We start from the raw sequence: 14,625 nt of genomic DNA, 5'->3' as shown, positions 1-14,625 counted from the left end.
GTGTGTGTGTATATATACACATAATACATATATATCTATGTGTGTGTATGTATGTATATATACACACACAATATATACATATATATCTCTCTCATGTCCTCAGGATTTGCTAATATACTATAAAATCTGATTTAAAATTCCAGTTAACTTTTATTTAATTTTTTGTATTACTGTTGTATATTATTATTATTATTGTTTTTGCTATTAAAGAATTTGGTTCATTATAACTATGAATTTATTTACCTTTTGATCTATGTTATTCCCAAAATCTCAAAAATGATTAAATATGATTAAAGATATTTAATTACAATTAAAAATTATATAGCAGGCACAGTAGCTCACCCCTATAACCCTAACACTTTGGGAGGCTGAGGCAGGAGGGTTGCCTGCGTGCAGGAATTTGAGACCAGCCTGAGCAACATAGCAAGACCTGCATCTCTACAAAAAATTTTTTTAGATTTGCAAGGCATGGTGGTGCCCGCCTGTGGTCTCAGCTACTTGGGAGGCTGAGGTGAGAGGATTAGTTAAGCCCAGGAGGCTGAGGTTGCAGTGAGCTGTGTTAATGCCACCGTACTCCAGCCTGGGTGAGAGAGTGAGATCCTATCTCAAAAAACAACAAACAAACAAACAAACAAAAAGGGTAAAATAAAACGTAATCACATACATTCTTATCAACATAAATACTTGTGACCAGCCTGGCCAACATGGTAAAACCCTATCTCTACTAAAATTATAAAAATTAGCTGGGTGTCGTGCTGTGTGACTGTAATCCCAGTTACTTGGGAGGCTGAGGCAGGAGAATCACTTGAACCCAGGAGGCGGAGGTTGCAGTGAGCTGAGATTGCGCATCTGCACTCTAGCCTGGGCTACAGAGTGAGACTCGTCAAAAAAAAAAAAATTGTTTTTTAAATACTTTTACGGCTGGGCACGGTGGCTCACGCCTGTATTCCCATCCAAAACTTTGGGAAGCTGAGGTGAATGGATCGTGTGAGGCCAGGAGTTTGAGACCAGCCTGGGCAACATGGCAAAACCCCATCTCTACTTACAAATATATATACATAAAAATTAGCTGAGCCTGATGGTGCATGTCTGTAGTCCCAGCTACTCGGAAGGCTGAGGCATGAGAATCACTGGAACTCAGGAAGCGGATGCCACTACCCGCCAGCCTGGGTATCAGAGTGAGATTCTGTCTCCAATAAACAAATACATACATACATACTTCCCCATGATTTTATTTTTCCTTATTTGCTATCGATTGTATAATTTATCTTCCCAATTATCTGGGCAAAATATTTTTGGTGGACTTTAGCAAAGTATGGAGGTTAAGGGATGGAGAAAATACTTAAATCAGGCTATTTTGCTAAACGATAGTCAGCACTGGATAAAATATTGGTCAAATTTTATCTTCCCATGCAGGGAGAGGGAAAGAAAACATCTTCTGGCTGGTTCCTTAAAAAGCTTATACAGATCACGCTCTCTCTGCGTCCCTAACCTGGGCGACTGTAGGTAGTCAGGTTGCTGTCGCTGTTTCCATTGCCTGCCGTGCAGCAGTTGATGGAGCAGTCATTGTGATTGTTGCCAGTATTAGGCCACGTGTCTGCCAGCCATGGCTGCGTGGCAGGTTCACTGATGTTGAGAAGTCCAGGCCTAAATAAAAAAATACATAAAAGCAAATGTTATATGAATAGAGAATGATATTTTCTACTGAAAATTCCAATAACTTCCTCATCTTGTTATTCTCACCAATCACCTGATGAACTATGCTGAATGACATTATTAGCCCTTTGATTCTACACTCAAGGCAACTTACCATAAGGTCCTGGGATGCACCTCCATTTACACAGCCATAACTGTCCATAGGAAGAGTTACGCATCAGACCTAAAATCTCATATCGTTTGCAACGTTCTACTCTGCCTTTAGTCAGAATGGTTAAACATCAAACATGGAATATGAAAATATTTTTTAGTCTTTTAGTGGCTTAAAAAAAACGCCCTAATTCAGATAGTTGGCACTTCTTCATTTTGACCCATTAAAAAATTGTGACTCCTTACAACTTCATTAAAAAAAAGAAACAAGCCTCTTTACTCAGACGATAGATGCTTCAAATTAAATGCACTGGCGTATTTTTCTTTCTCCAAAACCATGCTTCCCATCTAATGAGTTTGGGGGCTCTGTGACATTTTACACAGATCCTCATCAATGTTTCAGTGCATAGGTCTATAAGCTTGTCAACATTTTCTCATGGTGACATTGTAAAATGTCATACATCCCAACATAAGCAAAGGAAAGCTGATGAATTAAATCTGATAAAACAGAGATGCCCACTAAAAAGAATATTAGCGTTCATTTTGGTAGTTTTTGGCAGAAGATGTGATTCTTCTTTTACCATGCATTGGGAATGCCAAGTACATCAGCGATTATTAATGGGAGCCCTGGACCAACAGAGCCAGGGACTCAAACTGGAGTTCAAGAGTGGCATTCTTCATTTCCTTCTCCAACACTGACTTCATACATACCTCCATTCAGCAAAAGAGGTGATGTCCCACTCACAATAAACAGACTGGCATTACAGATTCTGCAAATATTTTCTTGGTGGTTTTATTTTCTATGTTAAAATGCAATAATTATGTTTCTTATTTACCTGGGAAGCAAAAATCTGATATTTTACCTTCCATGGTTCTTATTCTAGCACATAATCTACTGAGGAAATTTAGTATGCAAATGATGGTTGAGAAGTAATCCATTCTAAAAAAGGCTATGGATTTATGATTCATTTTTCTATACATATGTGAGTACATATATTTATATAATAAAAACAAATATTTACCCTTTGCTTGTAACGTGTGAGGCATTGTTCTGTTTTTTTTTTTTTTTTTTTTTTTAACATGTATGAGCTCATTTAGTCACCACAACAATTTTACAAGGGAGGTACTGTTATCCAAATTTTAAAGATGAGGAAATGGGATGTCTAAGAGATGTGAAGAAGTTTGTGCATGGTTATATAAAGTAAGTGAGTGGCAGAGCTGAAAATCAAACCCTAGCAGGCTGGCCCTAGAGTATACACTCTAATCTAAGATTTTATAAACACATATACGGGAAAGTGCTAACATTTCCCAAAGCTCTGGAATATTCTTCATAAAAGGAAGAGTGGAGAAAGTATTGGAAGTGTAAGCCGTTAAAACTGAGCCAACCTTACTATTAAAATTGTTGATAAATCGTGATTTGAAGAACAGCGTTTCCAAACTGTTGAAATTTTAGACATTTAAATGCAAGTTATAACACAGATATCTGGAGCCTTTGAAATAGATATTGTTACAGAAATTCTGCATCTAGTAATCGTTTGCTTTCCTATTTTATTTTTCTTTGAACTTAAACTATGCATATTATCACTGTAGAAGTTATTAAAAATAAAACTCCATATGTGACACAGCAGAGATGTTACAGGACGTCTGAAGTATGGGTCAAGAGGAAATTTTCCACAGACTGACTGACATGTTTCAAAAGAAACAGACAAATTTTTATGCTGCTCTGATTCCCTCTGAAAAATACTTTCATAGTGAATGCTTTGATATCATCATAGGCTGAGAGCCCTTTTCATAAATATGAGTGATTTCCAACAGGAAGCTGACTTATCGCTTTACATCCACGTTTTCTGTTTAGACTTGAATTTGGAATGCTAATTACTTAAGGCAGAAGGTGAGCTGTGATTACTGGCCCATAATGAACCTTAAAATGCCATGTATATATCTGAGAGGACTTTGAGGAAGTCAAGGTCATATGTAGCTACTCTAATAAGGGTTCTAAGGTCTTTTTTAAACAATTCTCCAGGCTACCTTTATGTATTTGAGCTTAAGATATGAAGCAGAAAAAATCCACATGGCAGTTATAGGTATTAACATGTTTCTTAAATATTATTATATAGTATTATCACATAATATATTAAGTGGATAGATTTGTGCCATGAAGAAAAAAGAAGGCAAATGCACTTTAGTAATTATATGGCAATTACCTTCAATTCCTACTCTTCTGTTGATATTCCAATCACTCACCCCAAGAAAGCCTATTCGAGCTGCTAAATCACAAAATCAAACAGTACAGAGTCCAGGAGCTGGGGAAACGGTGAAGCAGCCCGGCAGGAAGGCTTGTCAGGCAATAGGCTGTCTCCCCTTCCCACTGGCAGCCTGAATGAGCTCTAAAGCCAAGGGCTAGATCTCCGAACTGCCAATATTTTAAAGAGAAGCAAAGGCTTGAGCTCTATTTCCTCACCTCCCACCAACAGGGAATGTGGTATTGGCATTCTCTACCAGGTTAGCCAGACTTTCCCGCCCCACCCTTCTCAGGTTTTCTCTGCTTTCTTGCCTTCTACTGTGGTTTGGATTAAGTATGTTTTTTGGGACACATTGCCTGGAATGTTTGAGGAAAGGAAAACAAATGAACAGAAACAGTTACTTAATATTTCCATGATCATTTCCCTGGATTTTCTCACAATTTCTTTGCCCTTTTTAAGTTGGGAAGGGGTCTCTTTGCTTACCACAATCTTTATTCTCTCTTTTCCAGGAATAGCCACACTTGCAAGGTTCACAATTATAACAGAGTTCTAGATAACCTTCTCCTTTTATTAGAGGAAAAAAATACAGCCTCCAAAACTTCTCTAATGTCACCAAGGACTGAACTCAGGCCTTCTGACATTCATTTATTCAATGGTTCATTCGTTTTTTTCTTACTTATAAGTGACATCTTTCAAAAATTAATCTTTTGTGTCATTTATCCCATTTATTTATGTAATTCAATAAATTACATTTATTACTTTATTAAAAATCCATTTATCAATAAATAAACCATGTAATATCCATCCTCCAGGAACTCACATTCTCTTGTCAGAGGCAGTCATTATCTACCAGGAGTTGCCAAACATTTTCTGTAAGGGACCACAGAGTAACGTTTTAAGGCTTTCCAAACCGTATCGTTTCTTTGATAACTAGTCAACTCTGTCAATGTGGCTCAAATACAGTTATAGAAAATATGTAAACAAATGAGTCTGGCTGTATTCTTATAAAACTTTATTTACAAAAACAGGTGACAGGCTGGATTTGGCCCAAGAGACATCATTAGCTGACCTCTGATACAAACAAAAGATAATGGCATCACCTTATGTTAGGTGCTTCATTGAGGTAATTCCACATTAGAGAGTTAATGGAGGGCATAGTAGGTGGAATTCAGTAAACTGAGAAGGGTTGCTGGGTGGGGAGACAGTCCAGACCTATATAATACAGGGGCAGTGCAGTAAGGACACGGAAGAAAATGCCATCTTGGCAAACGGCCGGTGGGGTGAAACAGTGGATTGTAGGATCTGGCACATTTTGAGGTGTGAAGTCAGTCTGCAGAGCCCTAGAGCTTCGCATATTATGGCCAGTTTAGATCTGATATTCTAAACATGGTAGGTCCTGTTGATAATGGGATTGTCTGGAGCTCAGAAACATGATCAATATGCATTTCAAAAGATCATTCTGTCTCCAGTGAGCAAAGGGAATTAGCAGGAAATAGTGCTAATGAAGGTATTATAGATAAAGGTAGGACTCCTGAGAGCTTTTGTCATAGATTAGGCAAAGGAGAAGTAGGGCTGGAAATGAAACAATATGAGAGTGAAAGGAGTTACCAGACAGCATCAACAAAATGCAGTAACGGATACAGGAGATCCAAGAGGATGGATGGAAGGTTTTTGCTTTGGTGTCATTAACCAAGTGAGGTAGGAGGTCCAGTGAGGGCTCAAGAGAGTCTTAAACACATGAGGGAAACCAGTGCTTAAGGGACAGACACAAGAGAAGTCAGTGTAGGAGTCTGGTTCATTATTCCCGCTCCGATCTCACTGGATCACGAAACACAGACACAGACACACAGACACACAGACACACAGACACACACACTGACACACACACCCATAAGTGGCTAGGAATGAGGTCCCTTCGTAAAGCATCCTTACTGTCCTCATCCTGCTTTATTTTTCCCATAGCATTTATCAACTGCTGATATTATACAGTTGACTTTTTAAAAAAATGTTTATTATTCATCTTGCATCTTCCCCACTACAACCTAAGGTCTAGAAGGGCAGGAATTTTTATCCACTTTGCCTACTGATGCATCCCAAGTAAGTAAACTAGTGCCTGTCACATAGTAAGTGTTCAATATATTGCATGAATAAATAATTTTAACATTTTGTATATAACTGACATTTTGAGCACTGACTCTGAAATCTTTATTGAACTGTTGCCTCCGTAATATCCCAACATGGTTTAGCATTTCATTTAGGAAAATGATCATTTCTACTTAGTATTTGAAATAAATCAGCTTCACTGCCAGGGATTCTATGTTTAAATTTAAAAAGCTATGTTTGTTTTGTGATATAGTGAGCTTTCCAAAGAGGTAGCTCAGGAACTTTGTAATCTTCCCATCCTGCCACAGCAACCAGCATTTGCTACCTATGCGTTCCTGCCATCGCTTCCCATGTGCTGGTTTGCTCTACCCAGGTTGTAAATTCTTTTAGAGTAGGAACCAGGCTTGTACTTCTGTAAGTGCCTGTGTCTGTGATACTTGTGTACACATGCCCACGCACAGAGGCTAGTGAAGAACATATCAAAGATGCTCAAGAAGCACTTTCACATGCTTTGATTAATGAGGAGGCTGAAATGTACACATGTAATGAAGTGGTTATAAAATCAGGTATTCCAGATTCACCCATGAGAAAATGTTCTCATGCCAGAGGCTCTTTCATAATGTCTGGGCTGTGATTTAGATGGAATTCCCCTGGATGCACAAACATGCCCTGCTTTAATTCCTGAATCGAGTGGATTTATTCCTTATGAAAACCTTCCTAGCTTTGGGTCTGTCACTGGCTGGCTTTGTTTCACAGGTATGAGAACAGGAAGTTAGCAATACCCAGGAAAGAAAAGATTAGTACTTGTCGCCAAATTTGTACAGCACTGGCTAAAGGTGGTCAACCTTTATTATTTTAAACCACTTCTTAAATTCAGTCATTTTCTGATCTGATGGTATGTTCCTTTAATTCGGGAATAATATCTTACTCATTTCTAGCTTTCCAGTAGCAGCCATGTTACACAGCTGTACAAAGGGAATTTAGTAAGTTCACTGAATTTGAATTATAAGATGGTTTTGGTGGAAGATTTCTTTTTTTACACCGTAAGCTAGATGTTACTGTTTTGGAGAAAAAAGAAAACATCTTATTGTGAAAAATTCTGAAGCTTGGCTCATCACATAACTTATACCTTATTTCAGCCCCTTGAAGCGGGTTGTCACATCAATTTGTGATTTCTCCGTGAATATATTAAAGTTCACTGAATAATAATTACTTAAAAAATCATAAATATAAGATTGAGATTCATTTTAATTAGAGGAGGGAAAACGGCCTTTGTTAACAAGCTACCCAGACTTCCTCTTTTATTTCAACACATTTTCCTGCAAATGGAGATGTGAACTATGTTGAATTCATAACAAGAACAGACAAACATCACCTACAACTTATCAGCAATTGCTGTGTTCAGCAGCTTTTTCAAATGAACACTTTTTCTTTGATAGTATTTGTTAACTGGCTATACTTGTTCATCTTCATAAATGCCACAGCTTAGTCACTTTAACGCCTTTTAATCATTTGCTAAATCAGCGTCTCTTTCTCGGTTAAAGTGCGCTCTCTGGTGGTCACTGATTAAGATGCAACTACCCCAATCAACTACGTTTGGGTGTAAACAGCTTGGTTCAACAGCATAGCTAAATGGAGTCTTTCTCAAGGAACTAAACACATTTCACCTTTAAGTTAGACTTTTTAAGCAGAGAAAGTGGTGTCGTTGAGGAAGATGAAGAAATATTTGGAATTCCCTGTAGGATCTACAAAACAAGCAAGATAATTACCTCCCTCCACTGCTGACAGCTTCGCCTCCTCTCTGGTAAGTTACTAGAATATTACGAAAAAAAGGAACAATTAATAGACATATTTATATATCAAAAGCTATTACATTCGTGAGCATCTTTCTAAAATGGAATTCCTTCTGTCTTCCTACATAGAAGCATTGCAAAAATCACCACACGATGTAACAGATTTCTGATTCAACTAGTGACATTTCTTTTAACTATTGTATAGAATTATATATACATATCATATATCTAATTATATATATAATTAGATATCTATATATCACTCTTATTTTCTTCATGTTCCAATAAGGTGGAGAATCAAGAAAAAGCAAAACATCAGTACATTCTTATTAAATATAACTATTACACATCTGTACATTAGCATTCCCATGGATTTCCATTTTGAATTGATTATTGGAGCACATAATTTCATGATTTTATATAAGTGTAAACTTAAACTCAGAAAAAAAAAACCTACTAATTTTCCCAGAAATATGAGTACCAGTAAGTCAAAGATAAATGTTAAAATAAAGCTTTCCACACACAAAGATGTATGCCAAGTTGTGACTATTAATTCATGTGACCTATTTTTTATTGTGGCTTGTGCAAATTATTTCTTATTGTATTTTCATCAGACATGTATAGATAATCAAAATATATTATAATGCTCTTGAAAGCATTCTCGGCGTAATAAATTTGGGGTGGAAAATTTTAACCATAACAACAACAAAAAAAGATTTGCACATAGTTAGGCTAAGTGGTTAAGAAGATTAGCTTTTCTGTAAATAGAGACACATTTTCTAAGAAGAAATGTGTTTTTAAAGCTGCCAAATTCCACTACTTAGAAGAACTCCAAACTGGAAGTCTGTTATAGAGAGATAACTGCTCCCAGTGATGACAATAACTGGATTAAAACTGAGAGGGCGTAGCTACAGGTACATCTTTTCCTGGAGATGATGTGACAGAAGAGGACCCATTTTGAATAGAACGGAATATTAGGATTCTGACTTAGGGAAAATGAAAAGTTTCATCTTTCACATGTGCTGGGTATTTTGGTTACCTTTAACAATATTGATTCTGGGGACAGAGAAATACAAGGGAGAGAAATTTTTGTTGGAAAACTCGAAAGCTTAAGTTGAAAAATGCACTGCCAAGTCTGAAGTAGTCAATAAGATCATTAGCATGTTAAATCATGCTGAAGGTAGAGAGAGTGCGTCTACTTAATGAAACACATGCAAACAAGGCTAAGCTCCAGTGTGGAACTGTGAATACATCATTGCATCAAATGGAGGAAAAGCAACAGCAACCGTGTCTACTTTAAACACATGCCTGGTGTGAGTAAATCAAGTATTATATGCACTTTAAGTTCTTACCCCCAACTCACTGCAGAAAATGAAATAAAAACAGGAACACAATAGTAGAACGCATGCCAGACTAACAATGGAAAGGAGGAGGGTAAGTGCAAATATATACCTGTTGGTGTGAAGGTAAAAGACGGGACTGAAAATCAAAACAAAATATAAACCAGTTATTAAGCTGAAGAGAGAAAGGGAACATATCACATTAGTATAAATCAAGCAGACAGCTGAACATAAAACAAATGTAAATAACTAAGCCAGCAGTTCTGACACTCTGATCTATGAATAAAACCAACTCTGAGGTTAAAAAAAGAAGCTTGTCTCTACAGGTACCATTTTCAAGTGTCTGACATTCTAGTACGCTCAGGAAGGGAATTCTGCTAGGTTAGCCTGCAAATGACCCTGCATTTAGTAACACAGATTTAGCTCATGGCTTTCGTACAAACAAGAATCCTCCACTATTAATCATCTCCAAACACAGGGTGATGGATTCTTAAACAAGTATTATCAGAGTCTTGCTGGACCTTATCTAGAAATCTGAAAGTAAATGCTTCTTAAAGTGAACTACTAGATACACTTATGTACTCAACATTGAGAGAAAAAAAGAGGGAAAGAAGGAAAACAAGGAAAGGCAAGGAAAGGGGAAGAAAAAACAAACACAACGAAAGGAAAGGAAAGCAAAGAAAAAGATGAACTGAATAAAAGAGAACCACAAAATTTAACTGTTTCGCTGAGCGGAAATGCCTGACGTCTTATCACATAAATGACATTTCTTACCATCATAAAAATTTGTGAATGGACAGAAAAAACTGGAATTTTAAATTCTAATTTCTTTGAGTTTACTTTTAGAAGCTTCCGAGAAGTAGACTGGGCATTCTTTTAATACCACAGTAGAAGCTAAACAATAGAACGATAACACCCTTCTGAAAACCGTCACTCTCTCTGCAGTTATAAATCTTAATCTCATCAATAATGCCTGAAATTGAACTGCAGACCTCAAAAGTAGCAGCCATTCCTCCCCCACTTTTCCTATCTTCTCCCATTCCTGGGGGGTTGGATAACGGCAGAGCAATTTCCATGTCATTTCATAGAGGGAGGAGATTGACTTAGTTCCAATCTCTTCATGTTAAATTAAAGTAAATGCTGCTCTGGTTAAAAAAAAAAAAAAAAAAAAAAAAGCAAGGAAATATATGTTATTCCCTTTAAGATTAAAGTTTCTTTAAAATAATCTTTAGTACAAACAAACTAGAATATTGATTACTTATCATGTATCAAAACGCTGCCAGAGTTATATTTTCTATTTCACATTAGGACATCTCCAGGAAATTTACTGTAAAATCGGAGCACTTGGGGTTGCAAACTGAAAGGCTATAGCATCCTCTACAATTGCCAGTTCTTACCCAGACACTTTATCTCTGAGCATACTAGAAAGAACAAAAGCAAAAACCTCAGTGCTGCATCCCCAATTTATACCCTGGCCTTCGTTTGCAGCACAGCAATCCCCATTTTAAGAATCCTATTGTATTTTTTTTTCAGTCAGGTCTTTTCAGAGTCAGTGTAATTTAGCTACATTCAAAAATTCAGAGCCATAGTAACAAGTCTTCATATAAAAAAAAAAAATGAAAGGTGCATTTGAAACTAAAGCTATTCAAGCAAGAATGGAGTGCCTGAACATTAATTTGCAATCACAAGGACACTGGGAAAATATGAAAGGTCCTTGTCATTACTTCTCCTAGCTAACTGCTAACCCCACTTTGAGGAACTGGAGAAGAGATGAAAAGGAGGTCAATCTAAATGAAATTTTCACTGCTAGCACACCAAACAGCAACTTAATTTTCAAAGCTTCCAATAATATAATAAACTCTCTGTGTCCCTAAGTGATGCTGGTGCACTCTGTGAATGCATGTGGCAGGGGGTACCCAGCCAACTGGCAGATGTCACACCGATAGCTAAACGTAAGGGGGAAATGTTAAATAGACTCACTATTCCCCCAAAGTTACACTCTGGCTTGATGTTTTACAGGTCAATGGGCTCTCTTACATTTTTTATTCTTTAAAATATTTCACTTTCTTTTTTCTTAAAATTACTGGCATTGACTTTGGCATAGAAAATTTAAGATCTCAAAATGCACTTAAAAAATTGCATAGAAACAAAATTATGAAAAAGTGCCAGCAGGACAAAGTGAAGAAAGCAGAATCAAATGCTCATCAAATTACATTTGTAATTATGTTCTATGATTTCTGCTTAAACACAAGCTAAGCTGAAAGGACAATGGTATTAGTTTAATAGGTTTTGCACAAAGAGGACATACGCATTTCTCGGCATGCTCAAAGTACGTTAGTAAAGAAACATTTCAGTAGGAAGGAGAGTTGCATGTCACATTTCTAGAGTTCAAGACAACATAGAGCATTAAATTAGTATCATCACGCAGCTATGGCACCTCATAAGAAACCCAGGATTCCACCGACTGGCTATTTGCAAAACAGAGTATGGAGGTCTTTTGATGATGAATTCAAGAGACTCCACATGTATATGTTAATTAGTCACCCTCTTCCTCATTCAAATCAGCTTTCCAAACATCTTCCACCCCTGACACCCTTCCCCTTCCCCGCTCCGCCACACAAAGACACCCAGAAACCCCTTGTCTACCATTATTTTTAGTCAAAGGTTTTCTATGGTAACATGTGCCTGACATTCTTCTACTTTGTATACATAGTGAGCGCCAGTTCTCTTTTCAGTAACCTCCAAGCCCTCATTTTCCATTTCACAGGCAGGAATATTGACATACTGCTTCATCCCTAGATAGGACACATATCTGAAAAAAACATATTTAAGGATGATAATGCTAAAGCAAATGTATGTACATGAAGAGACTGCTGCTGAGCCACAGGCAGGTGGCAAGGGGATTTAGTTTTATGTATTAGTGACGCATTTGTGTTGACTCTTGCTGAGTCCCCTTGGGACGGAGAACACAAATATTCTAGATTGCTGTCCCGTACTGTTTTATCTATGCGTAGGGACATTCAAGTTCTAGCTAACATGAAAAATGCTGACTTTGTCATGTAATTGGTCAGGGAAACAATCTGGCCAACATGTGTAAGAAATGTTCACTTATGTAGAAAATCGGGGGGAAAAGTTGGTGATGGTAGAAGACTTTTTTTTTTAATTGGAAATCCTCTTTAAATTTGCTTTGCAGCAAGCAAAGCTGTTGCATGAGACTGAAGGATGGGCCCTCTCATTTGTATAATCTGCCACTTAGTACAATTCTGAGAGCAAGAATGGGGTACTAGAAGTGATCTTGTTGGACTAATGACATAAACTCGGTGTCCCTGAAAACTGCGACTTACAACCATCTAACCTAACCTACAGCCAAGATCTGAGGCTCAGAATTGATGAAGATATCAAAGGGGCAGGGAGCATTGTCTGTCTGACACTGTTAACAATTTCCTTTGAGAATACAAAACACAAAAGTATCAGCAGGCTTCGGAGTTTAAGGATAAGTAGCAAAAATATCTGTGAAAATCTTGGCATATTTGGGTCATCTTTAAAATTGTAAATAATAATAGTGGCCAAGTAAGCTGTCTTTTTTAAAACTGCAAACATATTTGTAACAAAATCACCATCACTAAGTAACAGCATACACATATTCCATTTCGCAACTTTACAATAATAAAAATGGACTAACCCTCTTCTCTCTGTAAGCAACAGTACATCACTCAGTCACGCCTTCCATATTCACCAAGAAAGGAGTATTTTATACATAATCAAATGGCAGTATTTTCTATTTTGCTTCACAGAGGGTAATGGTGTCTCCTCTGAAACTGCGTGAGATTGTTTCAAGGTTGCATTTATAATTCCAATAACAAGGACATTAAAAATTTCCCTCAAGAACATAAGGCAATAAAATAATTCCCTAAGAGAAAAGGGAAATGGTCTAACAGCCAAAGGTAGACCTACCTTGGCGAAATCTGTTTTAAAGGAACTGAGCCCTAAGAAACTAATCAACTCTATTTGCAGTTCTGCTACGTAAGAGAAGTTTGTATGTGGATACCACAGCACCATAAACGCACTTTTGAAAATCTTTATATATTAAGAAATTTTTAGAGGATATGCATAACCATGAATAATTTGGAATCAAATATTAAAATCAAGAGTTTTAGAAACATTAAAACATGAAAACCTTGGGAAAGCGAATACCTTTTCTGATACCCGCGTAAGTGCTAGTCAGTCCGTTCCTCTTCTTGCGGTGCCGATAAAGCCAGATGCTGAAGACCATGAGGATGATCCAGCAGGCTGCTCCGATACCTGCTATGAAGGCCGGCTGCTTCACCACGTCAGAAATCTGCTGAGCCAGGCTGACTTGGTCCTCGGGTGACACGGGGTTTCCGTGGGAATCTGAAAAGCCATCTTCCAATTAATGTGGGCTTCAGACTCAACGCAATAACGCACGCAGTCACTTGTGGCTGCCACTGCTTTGTTAATTTCTGGATAATGATTTCTGTTTTTCCTCTCACACCACTCAACATCATCAAATAAAACAGTCCATACTGTTTTCAGCAAAATTGCACAATGCTTTTTATTTATTTCAACTGAAAGCAAGCGAGGCAGCTGTATAGAATCATGCTTAAAGACGAAAGCAATGGCACCTGCTTCTCTTTCCCACCCAAAGAGCTCTGCAGGTTACTGCTTAGATTAAGTCTCACAGGACAGCGCTAACTGAGAAAAATACAAAAACATAACACTAAAAAAATGAAATACTTTCATACACGTACAAATAATACATGTACAAATAAGGAATATTTAATAAGTATTTACAGCCAAGATAGAAACTTTCTCAGACTTCTATAGGCATGCTTAAATAGTATGTTCTTAAAAAAGAAATAAAATTTTATTTCCTCTCTAAGCTAGATATGGAAAAGTCTCTATATGTGTGTATGTACCCCCGACACTAACACTATATTGTAAGACATTTAATTGTCTTAGAAACACATTAATTAACGTAAGTTCAGAAAGACCTATACAATTCAGGATCAGGAAAACCCAAAGAAAAATTAACATAATGTTACCATTGGAAGAGCCATGGATAATTTCTCCATTAAAATAACAATCACGGTGAGCAATAGACAAAATAATGTTAAATATGTAAAAGAATTATAATATCAAGGGTTATGAATAGTCAAAAGGGCTCATATTTTCTGCTGGCCATTTTGATTCAATATTTAAACTTGATGGAATGTACGGCTAATAAAGTGTACTTAGTTTACATTTATGTTTTAAGCCTTCTGAGCTTTTTCAAGCCCACCGTAACACCCAGTCACACAAGAGGTCTGCAAAGTTGCTGTA

The 14,625-nt window shown here is 37.1% G+C and overlaps 1 protein-coding gene across 3 annotated transcripts in view; it reads right to left on the bottom strand.

The window, feature by feature from the left end:
- The window catches only part of ROBO1 (roundabout, axon guidance receptor, homolog 1 (Drosophila)), a 1,186,609-nt gene that overhangs the window by 44,230 nt on the left and 1,127,754 nt on the right, over positions 1–14,625 (bottom strand). For 2 of the 3 annotated variants that reach the window (XM_011996535.1, XM_011996536.1), the window contains exons 18-20: positions 13,480–13,677; positions 7,922–7,964; positions 1,493–1,647 (exon numbers count right to left, since the gene is read on the bottom strand). In XM_011996535.1, coding sequence (XP_011851925.1) covers positions 1,493–1,647; positions 7,922–7,964; positions 13,480–13,677 — 396 coding nt within the window. Of the gene's footprint in view, positions 1–1,492; positions 1,648–7,921; positions 7,965–9,397; positions 9,425–13,479; positions 13,678–14,625 lie in introns of all 3 variants that reach the window. The other variant, XM_011996534.1, reaches the window with a different exon arrangement.

This window comes from Mandrillus leucophaeus, unplaced genomic scaffold (genome assembly GCF_000951045.1).
Source record: "Mandrillus leucophaeus isolate KB7577 unplaced genomic scaffold, Mleu.le_1.0 Scaffold519, whole genome shotgun sequence".
In the NCBI taxonomy this organism is placed as follows: domain Eukaryota; kingdom Metazoa; phylum Chordata; class Mammalia; order Primates; family Cercopithecidae; genus Mandrillus; species Mandrillus leucophaeus.
This window is presented reverse-complemented; position numbering and strand designations above follow the sequence as displayed.